This window comes from Chenopodium album, chromosome 9, assembly GCF_948465745.1.
Source record: "Chenopodium album chromosome 9, dcCheAlbu1.1, whole genome shotgun sequence".
In the NCBI taxonomy this organism is placed as follows: Eukaryota; Viridiplantae; Streptophyta; class Magnoliopsida; order Caryophyllales; family Amaranthaceae; genus Chenopodium; species Chenopodium album.
Window position 1 is genome coordinate 24,983,529 of NC_137842.1, and position 19,494 is coordinate 25,003,022.

The following is a 19,494-nucleotide window of genomic DNA, read 5'->3' on the forward strand; positions in this document are numbered from 1 at the left end:
ACCGTGGAAAAAATGGCCAAGCGTGACGGAGGAAGAGTGGAAAGACTTTGTTATTCAAAGAACTCGACCCAAAGCAATTGTAAGAACTACTAAATCTAATGAGAATTGTATAACATATTGACTCTTTTTGCAGTAATGATGCTAACATTACTATTTATGTAGGAAATTCGAGAGCAAAACAAGGAAAATTCATTGAAGAAGGAGTACCGCCATCGTACAGGGGCCAAGACATTTGGTGAATGGAGGCAAACTTGGAAGAAGGAGGGTATATACCCCGCTTTGACTCAAGGGTCATCCTCAGAACCCTCCAACTCCACGATCACTACGTTGGTTAGTCGTGCTGGCGATTTCATTTGTTCCCTACATTCCGTTGATAAGGACACCGGAAAATGGGTCATCAAGGAACCGGAAAAAAAAGTGGCGGATAAAATTGTAAGCTATTTGAAACTTTAGCATAACTTTACCATACAAAAACATTTTATGTATTCATGTTAACATTTTTTCTTATGCTAATGCTTGAGTACACTACAGAAGTTGTTGAAGGCAAGCTAGTCCCGACTATAGAGGAAGACCCCTTCACCTTGGCTTTGGGAAAGCCCTACCATCCAGGCCGGGTAGTAGGTATGGGAGGGACGTTGCTAGGATGGGAGAAGGTGATGGGTTCAGAATACACAAAAAAGGGAAGATCTCGAGGAAGTGTTAACTCACCGGAAGAATTGGATGCTAAGGTGGCATCCATCAAGGAACAAGTTCGCAATGAGTTAATAGGTGAATTCAATGCTTGGGCGAAGCAAATGAATTTACCCTTGCCGTTCCCCTCGACTACACCAGTCAACTCCAGTAGTCACCCAAAAGGACAAGGAGAAGAGGAGATACATGAGGTAGTTTTCTATCTATTAGTTTTGGCCTAGCTTGTGAGTTACGTGAGATCTAATGTGGCATTATTGATTAATTATTGCAGGTTGTTACTCCCACACATGCGGACTCGAGGGAGGTTGATAATCCAACACCCCATGAATTTCCAGATTTAGAGGTGAATTTGGGATTCGAGGGAGCGTATTTGGTTTTAACATAGTGAATTTCGTTACATGATCAATTGTGTAGGAAAAGACCCTTTTTGATAATTTCAGTTTTTACAAGTGAATTTCGTTACTGGTGTAGGTAGAGACCGAGTGTACACTTCTAGCCCCGGGGCTATCAAATGGAGGAGAGTTGCAGTTGGTGGCGTATGGAAGTGCACAAGCAACGACTGGTGATGAGGTCCATTTCCAATCGCTTAGGCCACAACATTACTCGGTCGGGATCAATTCTTACATTGCTGGGTTTGAAAACATCCCACTACCGGTGCCTATAGTGGATGATGGGATTACTCTTCTTTGGGAAGCAAAGGGTAGCTATGTGCAATGGCCACGTGCTTGGGTGAGGTTGATCAACGAGGTAATATTTATTTTGATGTTGTGCAAAATAACAAATCTTGATGCGTACTTATTAGCATTAAAGCCCGGCCAAAAATTTTTGAACTCTAATTATCTTTGTTTTGATCAGATTTCGAAAAAAAGTCAACCATCAAAGAGAAGGAAGGTGGTGAAGCCTAAAAGCGTTGATCAACCTATAAAGAAGATGAGTGAACAAGGGTCGAAGAGTGAACAAGTGTCGAAGAAGAATTCTTCGAAAGGTTCAGCCATGCAACCTACTCCACTTGTTGGAGACAATGTCCTTCAATCGCTCACTAAGGATTTAACTTTTCTACACAATCGTTTTAGTCATTTGCCTAGTGACGATCCCATTGAAATTGCACTTCCTAAGGCAATGTTCCATTATGATGAGGATGCAAGTGCATGGTTAAACAAACAAGATGTGAAAGAATTTTTAAGCGGTTCAATGCTTAACATTTCTCTCATTCAAATATTCATGAGGTACGGGCTCATGCCACTTAAATTAATTTGTTGTATATATTAGTGTTGTTTATCCTTCATATATATGTCAATTAATTTTTCATTGCACATGCACGTAGAGCACTACGGGAGCACTTAAGTGACACTGATTCCCCTAGTAAAGTTGGGTGGTTATGCCCCGAACAGACATCCGAGACTAGAATCTTACACAACTCCCCCGAGGTGATGTATTATGTTAACCATAATATTCGGGAATCAATGCGTGCGGGAGACAAGTTCATATTCGCCCCATGTTATGAGGAGTACGTTTAACCATGTGTAATTCAATTCTTTCTACATTTGAATTATTTGTTGTACCCTAATTATTGATGTGTTTGTGTATTGTTAATTTTTGTAGGTATCATTGGTTCCTCATGGTGATTTGTCCTGCTAATAACATAATCTTTCACCTTGATTCAGCTCGATCAACAAAGAAGTACCTCGTCATGTCTGTACTACAAAAGTAAATATAGCTACCTAGTGTTGAGTATCTTAACCTAACTCATTTAGTAGTCAAACTAATCAAATTTTATTTTACTTTCCTATAGTATTATGAAGAAGATACATGGTCGTGCTCCACGGGGTCCTACATGGAAATCACCTATGGTAATGCCACATCATATTGTGATTATCTTAATAAACAGTGCTAAAACAATTGTGGGTTTTATGTGACGTTTGATTCATTTGATTTGTTCCTATGCTAGTGCCCACAACAAGATAATGGAGTTGATTGTGGATTATACGTGATCAGATTCATGCTTGAGATAGCGACTCATTGTTCAAACACCATACATCTTGATGAGGTACGACCTTAAACTTAGTAAAATGCCCTTTTTCTTTGATTTCAAGGCTTAGCCACTTATAACTAAGTATAATTGACATGTTATGAGAAAGAACTTGGTCATTTGTTTAAAATTGTAGAAAATGGGCAAGTAGAAGTCAAATAGGCCTTATTTTGGCTATTTTGAATGAAAATGCGACCTTAAACTTAGTAAAATGCCATTTTCTTTTGATTTCAAGGCTTAGCCACCTATAACTAAGTATAATTGACATGTTATGAGAAAGAACTTGGTCATTTGTTTAAAAATGTAGAAAATGGGCAAGTACAAGTCAAATAGGCCTTATTTTGGCTATTTTGAATGAAAATGCGACCTTAAACTTAGTAAAATGCCCTTTTCCTTTGATTTCAAGGCTTAGCCACCTATAACCATGTATAATTGACATGTTATGAGAAAGAACTTGGTCATTTGTTGAAAAATGTAGAAAATGGGCAAGTAGAAGTCAAATAGGCCTTACTTTGGCTATTTTGGATGAAATTGAGACCTTAAACTTAGTAAAATGCCCTTTTCCTTTGATTTCAAGGCTTAGCCACCTATAACTAAGTATAATTGACATGTTATGAGAAACAACTTGGTCATTTGTTTAAAAATGTAGAAAATGGGCAAGTAGAAGTCAAATAGGCCTTATTTTGGCTATTTTGGATGAAAATGCGAATGTTTTTAATTTATTCTAACATAATTTAATATATATTCCCAGTTTTGCAAGGTGAAAAAGGGGGATCCGTTAACTAGCAAGGAGCTTAATGAAGTTCGAGACATGTTGGCATCTTTCATCACCTTCAATTTGTAAATGTGGCATCATTTTGAATTTATACTTTGTTTATTATTAACTTTTAAACTACAATATTGACTAGTTATTAGTATTGTTTGTATTTATTTATATATCACACTTTATTTAATTTGTTGTATTGCATTTAGATTTTAATTATAAAAGTAGTCTAAATATATATTTTTAATTCTTGTTATGATTATTATTAATAATTATATTATGGCAAAATTTTAAGGAATAATATGCCAGAATATTATAGCAGGATCAGTTGCAGGAATAATTGCAGGCCAAAAAAAAAAAAAAAAAAAAAAAAAGATCCTTTTATTGCCACCGGTTTACCGGTTCGAACCGGTGGCAATAGTCTACCTTCAGCAGCTAAAAAAAGGCGCCATTTTTTTATTGCCACCGGTTAACCGGTGGCCATAATTAGTATTACCACCGTTTAACCGGTGGCCATGACCACTATTGCCACCGGTTTTGAACCGGTGGCCATTTTCTGATTTATTGCCACCCCCCAAATGACCACCGGTTCAAAACCGGTGGCAATGGGGGGTTTTCAACCGGTGGCCAATTGCATTTTTCGCCTAGTGAATCAAATGAAAGTTAAACACATTCAAACAAAGCATTTTTAATCATATAAATGTAAAACACATTCAAACAAATTGTTTTGAATCTAAAGAAATTTAAATGCATTCAACGAAGCTAATTGAATCAAATGAATGTCAAACACATTCAAAAAAATCTTTTTAAATTAAAGGAAAGTAAAAAAAATTCAAAAAAAGCATTTTGAAACAAGTGAAAGTCAAACACATTCAAACAAAGATTTTTGAATCGAATGAAAGTCAAATGCATACAAAAAAAGTTTTTTGAATCGAATGAAAGTCATATGCATTCAATTATGCTAATTGAATCAAATGAAAGTCAAACACATTAAAACTAAGCTTTCTTAATGAAATAAAAGTCAAATACATTCCAACAAAGCCTTTTGAATCGAATGAAAGTCAAATGCATTCAAAGAATCTAATTGAATAAAACCAAAGTCAAACACATTCAAACAAAGCTTTTTGAATCATATGCTGTAATACCCCGTATTTTTTATATGTATTTTATTTAATATATATACATTTTATACGTATTTTATTTAATATATATATTTTATAAGGGCATTTAAATAACTCTAGCATTTTAATTATGATGTTTTAGTTATTTATCCCATGTAAATTGGGAATATTTTACAAAAGCAAAAGTCGTTTAATTAATTAATTAGTAGAAGTTGGGGTTTTATTTTAAGAAATTATGATTTAACAAGTTTTAGTAGGGAAGGGATTAGGAAAATCTAAAGGAGGAAAGTTTAGGGTAAAAGGGGAGATAGAGAAGGGGTATAAATATCCCTCTTATGAGGCAATTCAACGTTGCCCAGAGTGGAGAAAACCCAAGGTAAACTTCTCTCCCTTTTCTCTTTATTTTTCTCTTTCTTTTTTTTTCTTTCTCTCTCCTTCCCTTCCCCTCTTGCCGCGCACACCACCACCGGCAGCCACCACCGGTGGGCCGCCGGCCACCAGCACCAGCCGGCAACAGCGCCGACCACCGGCAGTGGCGTCGGCCCCCTGCTGTCGGCAGCCCACTTTTTCGAAAAAAAAAAAAGGTTTTCTTTCTAAAAATCAAATCTTTATTACCTAAAACTAATCTATGCAATAGTCTTTTTATAAATTATGAGTTTGGAGATTTAATTTTGATGTTTGTTATTGTAATTGTGTTAATTAATTTTTTAGATTTGGTTTTTAATTAAAAAGCCCCAATTTTTTAAATCCTAGGTTCTTGATTCATGATTTATTGAAAGATTATGATGTATAATAGGGTAGGCCTTTGTTTTAAGTGTTTTAAAACCTAATTACAGCAAGTTTTAAGTATAATAAAGTGCTGGAATTTTATGTAGAACACTTGATATTGGGTTTCTTGAAGAAATTTTAATTACCCACTAATTGGGACTTAATTTATGGTGTTTTAAATATAATTTCAGCTTATTCTAATTAAATAATGAAGGGTTTTAAAATAGTATATATTGCTGGAAATTTGTTTAGAGTGGATATTAATACTCTATTATGGATCTAATGTGTAGGAGACTTTGAAGTAAGCGATTTCCACTAGTCGTGGCAGTTTTAATAACGTACTCAAGGTACGTACGCGTACTTAGCTTATTTTGGTGATGTAGAATCATGCTAGGTTTGTTAGTAATTAATTACAAGTAGTATCATGCTATGGAATTGTGAATTTATGGTGTTAATGATTGAATTGTGAAGCATGAATTATTTGTGATAGTTTTAGATTGGAAGATCATATTTTGGGCATGTTGCGTTTGAACCACAATTTTATTTATGGCATGTTAGAAGGCATGATTAATTAAACTACATGTTTAATTATGTTTGGAATATTGAAAAGGAATTTTATTATGGTTCAAATAATTTTTATTGATGCTTTAAGCATGAGGAAGGAGCTATATAAGTGTCTATGTACACAAGGAATAAATTGTATGTTGGTGCCTATGTGCACTTAAGGTGTTTTTAACACCGAGGGATAGGATTTTTGGCGCTTTATGCGTTTAAGGTGTCTTTGACACTGAGGTAGAATTAAAAAGGGTTCAACAATAAATAATATGTGGTCACTAATTATTCAAGAATTAAATTGGTATGTGTGTTTGATTGAATAATTATTGTTGATTGACTTATTATGCTTTGAGAGTCATCACCAAGTCTAATAATATATAAATAACGAAAAGTGAAAGAGATTACGCACCAAAACTCTTGGAACGTATATACCTTGAGTATGAACAATGGGGGGAGTTATGGGGTTTTATATTTAACCATAACTTCCAATGGAGTACAGGACGTTGTATATTCCTTTTTTATTATTTATTATTATGCGTAGGAATTCCGCCACCTTTGTGTGGTTTTGTCGCTGGCACGGTTAGCTCCCGTGCCAGTTAACCTCAAATTTATTTGGGGGGGGTTAGGAGGTGGAAACCCGTTCGATGCGTAATCAATGCAAAATGAATTAATTAGGGTCTAGTCATTGTATTGTGTTGATTGGTGTGTTTGTGAACAGGTGCAATGAGGTAAGTGTGTGTTGATAGGTGAAAGCATGTTAGTGTGGCTATTTTACGCTTATGTACTCAGATTTTCTAGTTCTTATTCTTCTTCTTCTTCTTCTTCTTCTTCTTCTTCTTCTTCTTCTTCTTCTTCTTCTTCTTCTTCTTCTTCTTCTTATTATTATTATTATTATTATTATTATTATTATTATTATTATTATTATTATTATTATTATTATTATTATTATTATTATTATTATTATTATTATTATTATTATTATTATTATTATTATTATTATTATTATTATTATTATTATTATTATTATTATTATTACGAAAATACCTCGATTTGCGTGTTGTTATTTTTTAACAAATTTAGCTCGGATTTTGCAAAAAAATAGAAATACCTCGTTTTGCGTGTCGAGAAATATCTAAGTAGCTAAGACACGCAATTCGAGATATTTTCTTGACACGTAAAACAGGGTATTTTCTTTGCAAATCCCGAGCTGAATTCGGACCCAATAAGAGTAAAAATGACCCCGAAACCAATACGCAAATTGAGATATTCCTCGATACGCAAAATGAGGTGTTTCCATTACCTTTTTGCGAATTCCGAGCTTAATTTGGACCCATTAAGGATAAAAATGACCTTGAAACCTAACCAAAACAATTTCCGTCACAAGAAATAACAATACGCAAATCGAGATATTCCTCGACACGCAAAACGAGGTATTTCCATTGCTTTTTTGCGAATTCTGAGCTTAATTTGGATCCATTAAGGGTAAAAAAGACCCCGGAAACCTTACCCAGACAATTTCCGTCACAAAAAATAACAATACGCAAATCGAGATATTCCTCGACACGCTAAACGAGGTATTTCCATTATTTTTTTGCGAATTCCGAGCTTAATTTGGACTCATTAAGAGTAAAAATGACCCTCAAACCTTACCTGAACAATTTTCATAAAAAAAATAAATAACAACACGCAAATTGAGGTATTTTTTTAATAATAACAATAATAATATTAAATAATAATAATAATAATAATAATAATAATAATAATAATAATAATAATAATAATAATAATAATAATAATAAGAAAATAAAAAAAAATTTATATTAAAAAAAAAAGTCGCCGGAATTCGGCCACTTTTGGCCGGAAATTTTCTTGTATGGTGCTAAGTGCACCCATGCTAATACTTCAGGGTGTTTTGGCTATTTTTCTTAGTTCAGGGTCCTGAGTGCACCCAAGCTAAAGTTCAGAGTGTTGAGGCCAATTTTTTAAAATAAAGCTTTTTGAATCGAATAAAAGTCAAATGCATTCAACGAAGTTAATTGAATCAAATGAAAGTCCAACACATTCAAACAACTCTTTTTGAATCAAATGAAAATTAAACACATACAAAGAAAGCTTATTGAATCAAATGAAAGCTAAACACGTTCAAACAGTGCTTTTTGAATCAAATAAAAGTCAAACACATTCTAACAAAGGTATCCTATTGAATGAAAGTCAAACACATTCAAACAAAGCAAATTGAATCAATTGAAGGTTAAACACCTTCAAACTAAAAATTTTGAATCGAATGAATATCAAACACATTCAAACAAAGATTTTTTAATCAACTTAAATTCAAACACATTGAAGCAAAGCTTTTTGAATCAAATGAAAGTCAAATACATTAAAACAAATCTTTTTCAAACAAATAAAATTCAAACACATTAAAAAAAAACCTTTTTAATTTAAATGAAATTCAAACACATTCAAACAAATCTTTTTGAATCGAATGAAAGTTAAATACATTCAACGAAGCTAATTAAATAAATTACAGTCAAACACATTCAAAAAAATCTTTTTAAATTAAAGGAAAGTAAAAAACTTTTAAAAAAAAAAGCTTTTTGAATTAAGAGCAAGTCAAACACATTCAAACAAAGCTTTTTTAATCGAACGAAAGTTAAATGCATTCAAAAAAAGCCTTTTGAATAGAATGAATCTCATATGCATTCAACAATGCTAATTGAATCAAATGAAAGTCAAACACATTAAAAATAAGCTTTCTGAATGAAATGAAAGTCAAACACATTTAAACAAAGCTTTTTGAATCGAATGAAAGTCAAATGCATTCAACGAATCTAATTGAATAAAACAAAAGTCAAACACATTCAATCAAAGCTTTTTGAATCGTATAAAAATCAAATACATTCATACAAATCTTTTTGAATCAAATAAAAGTAAAAAAACTTTCAAACAAAGCTTTTTGAATAAAATGAAAGTCAAATGCATTCAACGAAGCTAATTAAATCAAATGAACGTCAAACACATTCGAACAAAGTTTTTTGATTCAAATGAAAGTCAAACTTTTTCATATAAAGCTTTTTGAATCGAATGAAAGTCAAATGCATTCAACGAAGTTAATTGAATCAAATGAAAGTCCAACACATCAAACAACTCTTTTAAAATGAAAATTAAACACATTCAATGGAAACTTGCTTATTGAATCAAATGCTATTCATACACATTCAAACAATGCTTTTAAAATCAAATGAAAGTCAAACACATTCAAAAAAGCTTTTTAAATCAAATGAAATTCAAACAAATTCAATTAAAGCTTTTTTAATCGAATGAAAGTCAAATGCATTCAACAAAGCTAATTAAATCAAATAAAAGTCAAACACATTCAAATAAATCTTTTTAAACTTTTTAAACTAAAGAAAAGTCAAACACAATCAAATAAAGCTTTTAGAATCAAATGAAAGTAAAACATATTCAAAAAAAAGCTTTTTGAATCGAATGAAAGTGAAATGCATTCAAGGAAGCGAATATGATCAAATGCAAGTTAAACACATTCAAACAAAGCTTTTTTAATCAAATGAATGTCAAACACATTCAAACAACACTTTTTGAATCAAATGAAAATGAAACACATTCAAAGAAAGCTTATTGAATAAAATGAAAGTCAAACACGTTCAAACAATGCTTTTTAAATCAAATGAAAATAAAACACATTCAAAAAAAGCATTTTGAATCAAATGAAATTAAAACACATTCAAATAAAGCTTTTTGAATTGAATGAAAGTCAAATGAATTCAACGAAGCTAACTAAATCAAATGAAATTCACACACATTCTAATAAATTGTTTTAAATTAAAGGAAAGTCAAAACACATTCAAATAAGGCTTTTCGAATGAAATGAAAGTAAAACACATTCAAGAAAAGATTTTAGAATCGAATGAAAGTGAAATGCATTCAACGAAGCTAATATAATCAAATGAAAGTTAAACACATTCAAACAAAGCTTTTTTAATCAAATGAATGTTGAACACATTCAAACAAATCGTTTTGAATCGAATAAAAGTCAAATGCATTCAACAAAGCTAACTGAATCAAATGAATATGATACACATTTAAACAAAGCTTTTTGAATTAAAGGAAAGTCAAATACGTTCAAACAAAGCTTTTTGAATCAAATGAAGGTCAAACACATTCAAATAAAGCTTTTTGAATCGAATGACAGTTGAATACGTTCAATGAAGTTAATTGAATCAATTGAAAGTCAAATACATTCAAACAAAGCTTTTTGAATTAAATGAGAGTTAAACACATTCAAAGAAAACTTTTTGAATCAAATGAAATCAAACACATTAAAATAAATCTTATTGAATCAAAGGAAAGTCAAACACATTGAAACAAAGCTAATTGAATCAAAAAAAAGTTACACACATTCAAACAATGCTTTTTGACTCAAATAAATGTCAAACACATTCAAACAAAGGTATCCAATTGAATGAAAGTCAAATACATTCAAACAAAGCATATTGAATCAAATGAAGGTTAATCACATTCAAACTAAAAATTTAGAATGAAATGAATATCAAACACATTCAAACAAAGCTTTTTTAATCAACTTAATCTCAAACACATTGAAACAAAGCTTTTTTAATCAAATGAAAGTCAAACACATTAAAACAAATCCTTTTGAAACAAATGAAAGTCAAACACATTAAAAATAAGCTTTTTAATTCAATTGAAATTCAAACACATTCAAACAAATCTTTTTGAATCGAATGAAAGTCAAACGCATTCAAAGAAGCTAATTAAATAAATTACAGTCAAACACATTAAAAAAAATCTTTTTATATTAAAGGAAAGTAAAAAAACATTAAAAATAAAAACTTTTTAAATTAAGTGAAAGTCAAACACATTCGAAAAAAGCTTTTTAAATTGAATGAAAGTTAAATGCATTCAAAAAAAGCCTTTTGAATCGAATGAAAGTCATATGCATTCAACAATGCTAATTGAATCAAATGAAAGTCAAACACATTCAAACTAAGCTTTCTGAATGAAATGAAAGTCAAACACATTCAAACAAAGCTTTTTGAATCGAATGAAAGTCAAATGCATTCAACGAATCTAATTGAATAAAGCGAAAGTCAAACACATTTAAACAAAGCTTTTTGAATCGTATAAAAGACAAATACATTCAAACAAAGCTTTTTGAATCAAATGAAAGTAAAAAACTTTCAAAAAGAGCTTTATGAATAAAATGAAAGTTAAATGCATTCAACGAATTGAAGTTAATTAAATCAAATGAACGCCAAACACATTCGAACAAAGTTTATTGATTTAAATGAAAGTCAAACTTTTAAAATAAAGCTTTTTGAATCGAATGAAAGACACATGCATTCAACAAAGTTAATTGAATCAATGAAAGTCCAACACATTCAAACAACTCTTTTTGAATCAAATGAAAATTAAACACATATAAAGAAAGCTTATTGAATCAAATGAAAGTCAAACACATTCAAACAACGCTTTTTAAATCAAATGAAAGTCAAGCATATTCAGAAAAAGCTTTTTGAATCAAATGAAATTCAAATACATTCAAATAAAGCTTTTTGAATCGAATGAAAGTCAAATGCATTCAACGAAGCTTATTAAATCAAATAAAAGTTAAACACATTCAAACAAAGCTTTTTTAATCAAATGAATGTCAAACACATTCAATAATCTCTTTTTGAATCAAATGAAAAATAAACACATTCAAAGAAAGCTTATTGAATCAAATGAAAGTCAAACACATTCAAACAATGCTTTTTAAATCAAATGAAAATCAAACACATTCAAAAAAAGCTTTTTGAATCAAATGAAATTCAAACACATTTAAATTAAGCTTTTTGAATAGAATGAAAGTCAAATAAATTCAATGAAGCTAATTCAATCAAATGAAAGTCAAACACATTTTAATAAATTGTTTTAAATTAAAGGAAAGTCAAACACATTCAAATAAAGCTTTTTGAATCGAATGAAAGTTAAATTCATTCAACGAATCTAATTAAATAATATGAAAGTCAATCACATTCAAACAAAGCTTTTTGAATCGTATGAAAGTCAAATCCATTCAAACAAAGCTTTTTGAATCAAATGAAGGTCACAAACTTTCAAACAAAGCTTTTTTAATAAAATGAAAGTCAAATGCATTTAACGAAGCTAATTTAATCAAATGAACGTCAAACACATTCAAAGAAAGTTTTTTGATTCAAATGAAAGTCAAACTAATTCAAATAAAGCTTTTTGAATAGAATGAAAGTCGAATGCATTTAACGAAGTTAATTAAATCAAATGAAAGCCCAACACATTTAAACAACTCTTTTTGAATCATATAAAAATTAAACACATTCAAAGAAAGCTTATTGAATCAAATAAAAATCAAACACATTCAAACAACGCTTTTTAAATCAAATGAAAGTCAAACATATTCATAAAAAGCTTTTTGAATCAAATGAAATTCAAATACATTCAAATAAAGCTTTTTGAATCGAATGAAAGTCAAATGCATTCAACAAAGCTAATTAAATCAAATGAAAGTCAAACACATTCGAATCAAATGAAAGTCAAACAAATTTTCAGGGCTTGACTATTCTTAACTTTTCTCTCTTCTCTCTCTTTTCCAATGGCGATTTTCTAAGCTGGTCCCTTTGCTTAGCTTGATCATAAATGGCAAAGAAGAAGAAGCAATTTACTCCATGCCCTAATAATGCATCAAAAACACAAAAACAATCTATGCAATTGTCGAATGATAGATCATTAGGTGTTGTGACTTCATTTGGTCCTATCCCAGAATGTGGTGATGAAGATCTAGTCACACCGCCGCCTCATTTGGTTAACAAATCTGCTGGGATGATATCAAAGGCTGACCTTCGATTGCTTGAGATCCATCATCAATTGGTAATGGCTAGTCAAAAGAAGAAATGACTGAATCAGTCACTAGGGTCTCCCCGGTTACTGTTCCATTGAATCCTGTTGCTGATTCAAGCCCGATTTCTGTTCCGGTGGATCCTGCTTGTTCAATGAGCTCGATTTTGACTGAGAATCAAGGTAATCAAGAAATGACTAGTCAACAGAAGAAATCGACTGAATCAGTTACTAGGGTCTCCCCGGTTGCTGTTCCATTGAATCCTGTTGCTGATCCAAGCCCGATTACTGTTCCGGTGAATCCTTCTCGTTCTATGAGCTTGATTCCGACTGAGAATCAAGGTAATTAACCATCTGAAGTTCCTGATGCCATGCGTGCAGGGGTTGAAGGGAAATGGGATGGGAAGCTTACTGGTAAAGGAGCTCCCCTGTCTTTTGTCGCTTCAAAGGTTCAAGAGGGTAAAAGAATTGCTCAATTGCAGGAATCTGAACTGAATGCAGGTAAATTGAGATGGAAAAATGCTATTGTGTTCTATGTTGTTGAGTATTACCCTACTATTGCTTCTGTTCATAGATATTTTTGCTGAGAACTGGAGTAGTATAGGGAGACTTGAAATATATTGGCATGATGATGGTTATTTTGTTATTAATCTGAAGTCTGAGGATGATATGAATATGATTTTATGCTCTGGACCTCATATGTTTTATGGCAAGCCAGCTATAGTTAAAGCTTGGAGTTCCAAGTTTGATTTTCAGGCTGAAGTTCTGAGGACTGTTCCCCTATGGGTTAAGTTCCCCAATCTTCCCTTAAATTGTTGGGGAGTGGACACTCTTAGTAGAATAGGTAGTCTATTGGGAGTGCCTATCTGTGCAGATGAATGTACTACTAGACAGATGAGGGTTTCTTTTGCTAGGGTGTTAATTGAGGTTGATATAACCAAAGAATTGCCTAGTTCTTTTCTACTTGAAAGCCCTACTGGTGAGATAATTGAATTAAAGGCTATTTTTTAGTGGAAGCCGCCTTTCTGTAAGAAGTGTAATAAGGCAGGACATGATTTTGCTGATGTTAAAAGTGGCAAGCAAACTCACACTCAGAAACAAAAACCAGCAAATAAGCCTTTAGCTCAGGAAAAGGTGTGGGTGCCTAAGCAGAAGCAGACTGTTCCTGCTGAAGGCCCACCTGACCCTGAGCAGGTTCAAGCTACTCCAGCTGCTGCTCCTGGAAATGTTAATCCTGATGATGGCTGGAGAGTAGTGGGAAGGAAGAACAGAAGCAGCCACAGTGTCAGAAATTTACAGCCAATTGCACAATCTAGTGCGTTTTTGGCTCTCAATGTTGAAGATGGTGGGTTTTTCATCAACACTGGCGGAGGTCAGTCAATACCCCCTCCTGTTTTATGATCATCTGCTCCTGGAATGTCAGGGGTTTGAATGACCCTTGCAGGGTAGCTAATGTTAAAAGGCTACTTAGAAATCATTCAATTGAGGTCATTGGCTTGCTTGAGACTAAGGTAAAGCAGGGAAAATTCAAGACTCTCCAGAAGAAGTTTGGGTTATCTTGGTCTTGGGTTGATAACTACTCCTACTCTCAGAAAGGTAGAATTTGGGTTGGGTGGAATTCAGATGTTCTTAATCTTGATATTATAATAGTCCATGAGCAGTTTATTCACTGTGGTGTTAGTCATAGAGATTCTACAGCTCCAATCCTTTGCATTTTTGTTTATGGTCTCCACTCTATTCATGATAGGAAAGCGTTATGGACTGGGATTCAGACTCTTGGTTTGCAGCAGGATCCTTGGATTTGTGTTGGGGACTTCAATTCTGTTCTATGTTCTGCTGATAGAATCAATGGCAATCCTGTTTCAGATTATGAGGTGAGAGATTTTCAAGGTTTTGCAGATATTATGGAGTTTTGTGAGATGAAAAGCAAAGGTCCTTTTTATTCTTGGTCTGATAAGGCTCATGAAGGGCCTAGGACCTGTACTAGAATTGATAGGGGCTTGGTCAACAAGAGGTGGTTGGATATTTATGGGTATGTTGAGGCCTTTTATCTTAATCCTGCTCTTTCTGACCATAGCCCTGTCTTGATTGAGCTTTGTTCTGCTCCTTCTTCCCAAGGAAGGCCTTTCAGATTCTTGAACTGCATAGTAAAGCATGATCAGTTTTCGAATATTGTTAGGGATGCTTGGGGTAATGCTGTGACTGGAAATGCAATGCTAAGAGTGTGGAATAAACTTAAAAATGTTAAAAGAAAAATTAAGGATTTGCATTTGAAGCATTTTGCTAAAACTGCTGAAAGGCTTGAAGCTGCTCTTGTTGATTTGGATAGTATTCAGAGTGATATTGCTGTTAATACTAATAATCTTGAGCTTCAACTGAAAGAGACTGAAGCCATTGCTCAAGTCAAGTACTGGACTGGAATCCAGGAAAGTATTTATAAGCAGAAATCTAGAGTGGAATGGGTGAAACTGGGTGATGCTAATAACCATTACTTCTTTTCTATGATGAAGCAAAGACACTCTAGGAATAGAATTGACTCAATCTATAATGAGCAGGATATGCTTATTAGAGATCCAAGTCAAGTGGTTGCTGAAGTGTGTAATTTTTATAAGAAGCTTCTTGGTGATAAAGCTGACTGGTTGCCTGCTGTTGATTTGGTGACTATGAGAAAAGGGAAGCAGTTAAGCTTTGCTTCTCAACAGCTTTTGATTGCCCCTATCACTCATGCTGAGATTGACAAATCTTTAAAAGGCATTGATGACTCAAAAGCTCCCGGGATAGATGGTTTTAATGCTTATTTTTTTAAGCAAGTCTGGAATGATGTTAAATCAGATGTTTATGCTGGGGTGAGGAATTCTTTGATACTGGGTTTATGCAGAGGCATTGGAACTGTACTACCATTACTTTGGTTCCTAAAGTTCTAAATCCTTCTTATGTGGAAGAGTTCAGGCCTATAGCTTGTTGTACTGTGCTGTATAAGTTAATTTCTAAGGTGATAACAGCAAGACTAGCTCAGGTCATTGGGGAGGTTGTGGATGATGCTCAGGCAGGGTTCATTCCTGGGAAGCATATTGGGGATAATATCTTGCTTGCTACTGAATTAATTAAAGGTTATTCTCATAGATTCATCACCCCAAGGTGCATTCTCAAAATAGATTTGAAAAAGGCCTATGATTCTCTTGAATGGAGCTTCTTAAGGGCTGTTATGGAAGAGATGAGTTTCCCTAAGCAGTTTATTGATTGGGTTATGGGATGTATTACTTCTGTTTCCTTCTCAATTCTCTTAAATGGGTTTCCTAGTGTTCCTTTTGATGCAAGGAAAGGGTTAAGGCAAGGAGACCCTATGTCTCCCCTTCTTTTTGCTATTGGGATGGAGTATCTCACAAGGTGCTTACATGATTTGAAGTCTACTCCTGACTTTAACTATCATCCCAGATGTGATAAAATGAGTATCACTCATCTTATGTTTGCAGATGATTTATTGATGTTTGCTAGAGCTGATTTGGTCTCTGTCCAGTTGCTTTTTCAAGCTTTTCAGAAGTTTTCTAAGGCTTCTGGTTTGTCTGCTAATTTGGACAAGAGTGAAGTGTTCTTTGGTGGTGTTAGTGAAGATGAGAAACAGATTTTAAGAGATTCTCTTGGTATGTCCCAGGGCAATCTTCCTTTTAGGTATCTTGGGGTACCTTTGTCTTCAAAGAAGCTTACTATAAGCCAATGTAGGCCCTTGGTTGAAAAAGTTACTGCTAGAATCACAAGCTGGGCAGCTAGGCATCTTTCTTATGCTGGTAGGATCCAATTGGTGAAAGGGGTGCTTTTTGGGATCCAAACCTATTGGGCTCAAATTTTTATCCTTCCAAAGAAAATCCTTAAAGAACTTGAGGCTAGGTTTAGGTCTTTTCTTTGGACTGGAACAACTAATTTCTCAAGGAGAGCTCTGGTGGCTTGGGATACAGTTTGTTTGCCTAAAGTAAGTGGGGGGTGGAATGTCCTTTCTCTTCCAATTTGGAACAAAGCAACTGTGACTAAGCTACTTTGGGACCTGTCTCACAAAGCTGATAATTTGTGGGTGAAATGGGTTCATATCTACTACTTCAAAGGAAAGGATTGCTGGGATTTCCCTGTTCCTAATTAAGAAGTGCTCTTGGGTGCTTAGGAAAATATTGCAGTGCAGAGAGGTTGTAGATAGTGTAGGGGGATGGGGTAACTTTGTTCAAGGTACTGTGATGAAGATTAGGAAGTTATATGCCTTGCTTAGACCCCAAAGTCAGAAAGTTGATTGGAGAAGACTGATTTGCAATAATAGAGCTACTCCTAAGAGTGTCTTCATTTTGTGGCTTGTTCTTTGGAACAGGTTGGTGACAAAGGATAGGTTATTAACTTGGAATATCCAATGTGATCCTATCTGTTTGCTTTGCTTACAGAAAGCTGAGACAGTTCAGCACTTGTTCTTTGAATGTTCCTATGGTCATAGAGTGTGGAAAGCTGTCTTAAAGATTTTGCATTATAATAGGCAAATTCTGCACTTTGCTGATGAAATCAAGTGGCTGATGAAGAATTGCAGAGCTAAGAATGGGTTGTTGATTATGGCTTTGCTGAGACAGTTTACAGCATCTGGATTCAAAGAAACTCGGTTGTTTTTAATGGAGTCTGTAAACCTGCTGAAATTGTTGTCCGAGATATTGTTTTTAATATGGCTTGTAGGTGTTCTGAGTCAGACTGTGCTTTACTTGTTAGCTAGTGTCTGTCTGCTGTTGGTTTGTTGTATAGCCTGTTTGTTCAGTCCTGCTATTGGTTTAGCTGAGTCTAGAAAGGGCTCTTGTTCTATTGTTGTCTTGTCCCCTGCTCCTTTTCTTCCTTTTTCTGTAAGGGGACCGGCTCTGGTCTTGCTTCTAGGGTGAACCCTTCCTAGAAGGTGGCACCTTAGTTGCAGGACCTGTTTTGGAGTTTGATGCCTGTTTCAGGCTTTGTAGGTTGGTGTTTGCAACTTAGCTTTTTGTAAGTTGCTTTCTTGTGCTATTTTGGTAATAAAATTTTATTTACCAAAAAAAAAAAAAAAAAAAAAAAAAAAAAAAAAAAGTCAAACACATTCAAATAAATCTTTTAAAATTAGAGGAAAGTAAAACACATTCAAATAAAGCTTTTCGAATCAAATGAAAGTAAAACACATTAAAAAAAAAGCTTTTTGAATCGAATAAAAGTTAAATGCATTCAACGAACCTAATATAATCAAATAAAAGTTAAACACATTCAAACAAAGCATTTTTAATCAAATGAATGTAAAACACATTCAAACAAACCGTTTTGAATCGAATGAAAGTTAAATGCATTCAACGAAGCTAATTGAATAAAATTAATGACAAACACATTCAATAAAATCTTTTAAATCAAAGGAAAGTAAAAAAATTCAAAAAAATCATTTTGAATCAAGTGAAAGTCAAACACATTCAAACAAAGATTTTTGAATCGAATGAAAGTCAAATGCATACAAAAAAAGCTTTTTGAATCGAATGAAAGTCATATGCATTAAACGATGCTAGTTGAATCAAATCAAAGTCAAACACATTCAAATTAAGCTTTCTTAATGAAATAAAAGTCCAACACATTCCAACAAAGCCTTTAGAATCGAATGAAAGTCAAATGCATTTAACGGATCTAATTGAATAAAACGAAAGTCAAACACATTTAAACAAAGCTTTTTGAATCATATGAAAGTCGAATACATTCAAATAAAGCTTTTTGAAAGTCAAAAACTTTCAAACAAAGCTTTTTAAATAAAATGAAAGTCAAATACATTTAACGAAGATAATTAAATCAAATGAACGTCAAACGCATTCAAACATGGTTTATTTATTCAATTTGCTTTGTTTGAAGATAATTAAATCGAGTGAAAGTCAAATGCGTTCAACGAACTTAATTGAATCAAATGAAAGTCAAACTCATTCAAACAACTCTTTTTGAATCAAATAAAAATTAAACACATTCAAAAAAAGCTAATTGAATCAAATGAATGTCAAACACATTCCAATAAAGCTTTTTGAATTAAATGAAAGTCAAACACATTTAAACAAAGCTTTGTGAATCAAATAAAGGTTAAACACATTCAAATTCAGCTTTTGAATCGAATGAAAGTCAAATGAATTCAACGAAGCTAATCAAATCAAATGAAAGTCAACACATATAAATCTTTTTAAATTAAACGAAAGTCAAACACATTCAAATAAAACTTTTCGAATGAAATGAAAGTAAAACACATTCAAAAAAAGCTTTTTTAAATCGAATGTAAGTGAAATGAATTCAACGAAGCTAATATAATCAAATGATAGTCAAACACATTAAAACACAGCTTTTTAATAAAATGAATGTCAAACACATTCAAACAAATCGTTTTGAATCGAATAAAAGTCAAATGCATTCAACTAAGCTTATTGAATCAAATGCATGTCAAACACATTCAAACAAAGCTTTTTGAATTAAATGAAAGTCAAACACATTCAAACAAAGCTTTGTGAATCAAAGGAATGTCAAACACATTCAAATTAACCTTTTTGAATCGAATGAAAGTCGAATGCATTCAACGAAGTTAATTGAATCAATTGAAAGTCAAACACATTCAAACAAAGTTTTTGAATTAAATGAAAGTTAAACACATTCAAAGAAAACTTTTTGAATCAAATGAA

At 32.9% G+C, this 19,494-nt stretch overlaps 1 protein-coding gene and 1 long non-coding RNA gene across 2 annotated transcripts; both read left to right on the forward strand.

Moving 5' to 3' along the window:
• Positions 1–2,286: 2,286 nt before the first annotated feature.
• Positions 2,287–2,737, forward strand: LOC145559674 (uncharacterized). Its single transcript, XR_014092859.1, has 3 exons — positions 2,287–2,397; positions 2,483–2,540; positions 2,639–2,737. It is a non-coding gene; the product is annotated as an uncharacterized LOC145559674 (long non-coding RNA).
• Positions 2,738–12,873: 10,136 nt separating this feature from the next.
• On the forward strand, positions 12,874–17,715 carry LOC145557546 (uncharacterized). The gene is made up of 7 exons (XM_081618720.1): positions 12,874–13,159; positions 13,199–13,318; positions 13,392–13,744; positions 13,829–14,166; positions 14,262–15,708; positions 15,810–16,892; positions 16,984–17,715. The coding sequence occupies exons 1-7, from the start codon at positions 12,874–12,876 to the stop codon at positions 17,713–17,715; spliced, it is 4,359 nt and encodes a 1,452-aa protein (XP_081474846.1).
• Positions 17,716–19,494: the final 1,779 nt, after the last annotated feature.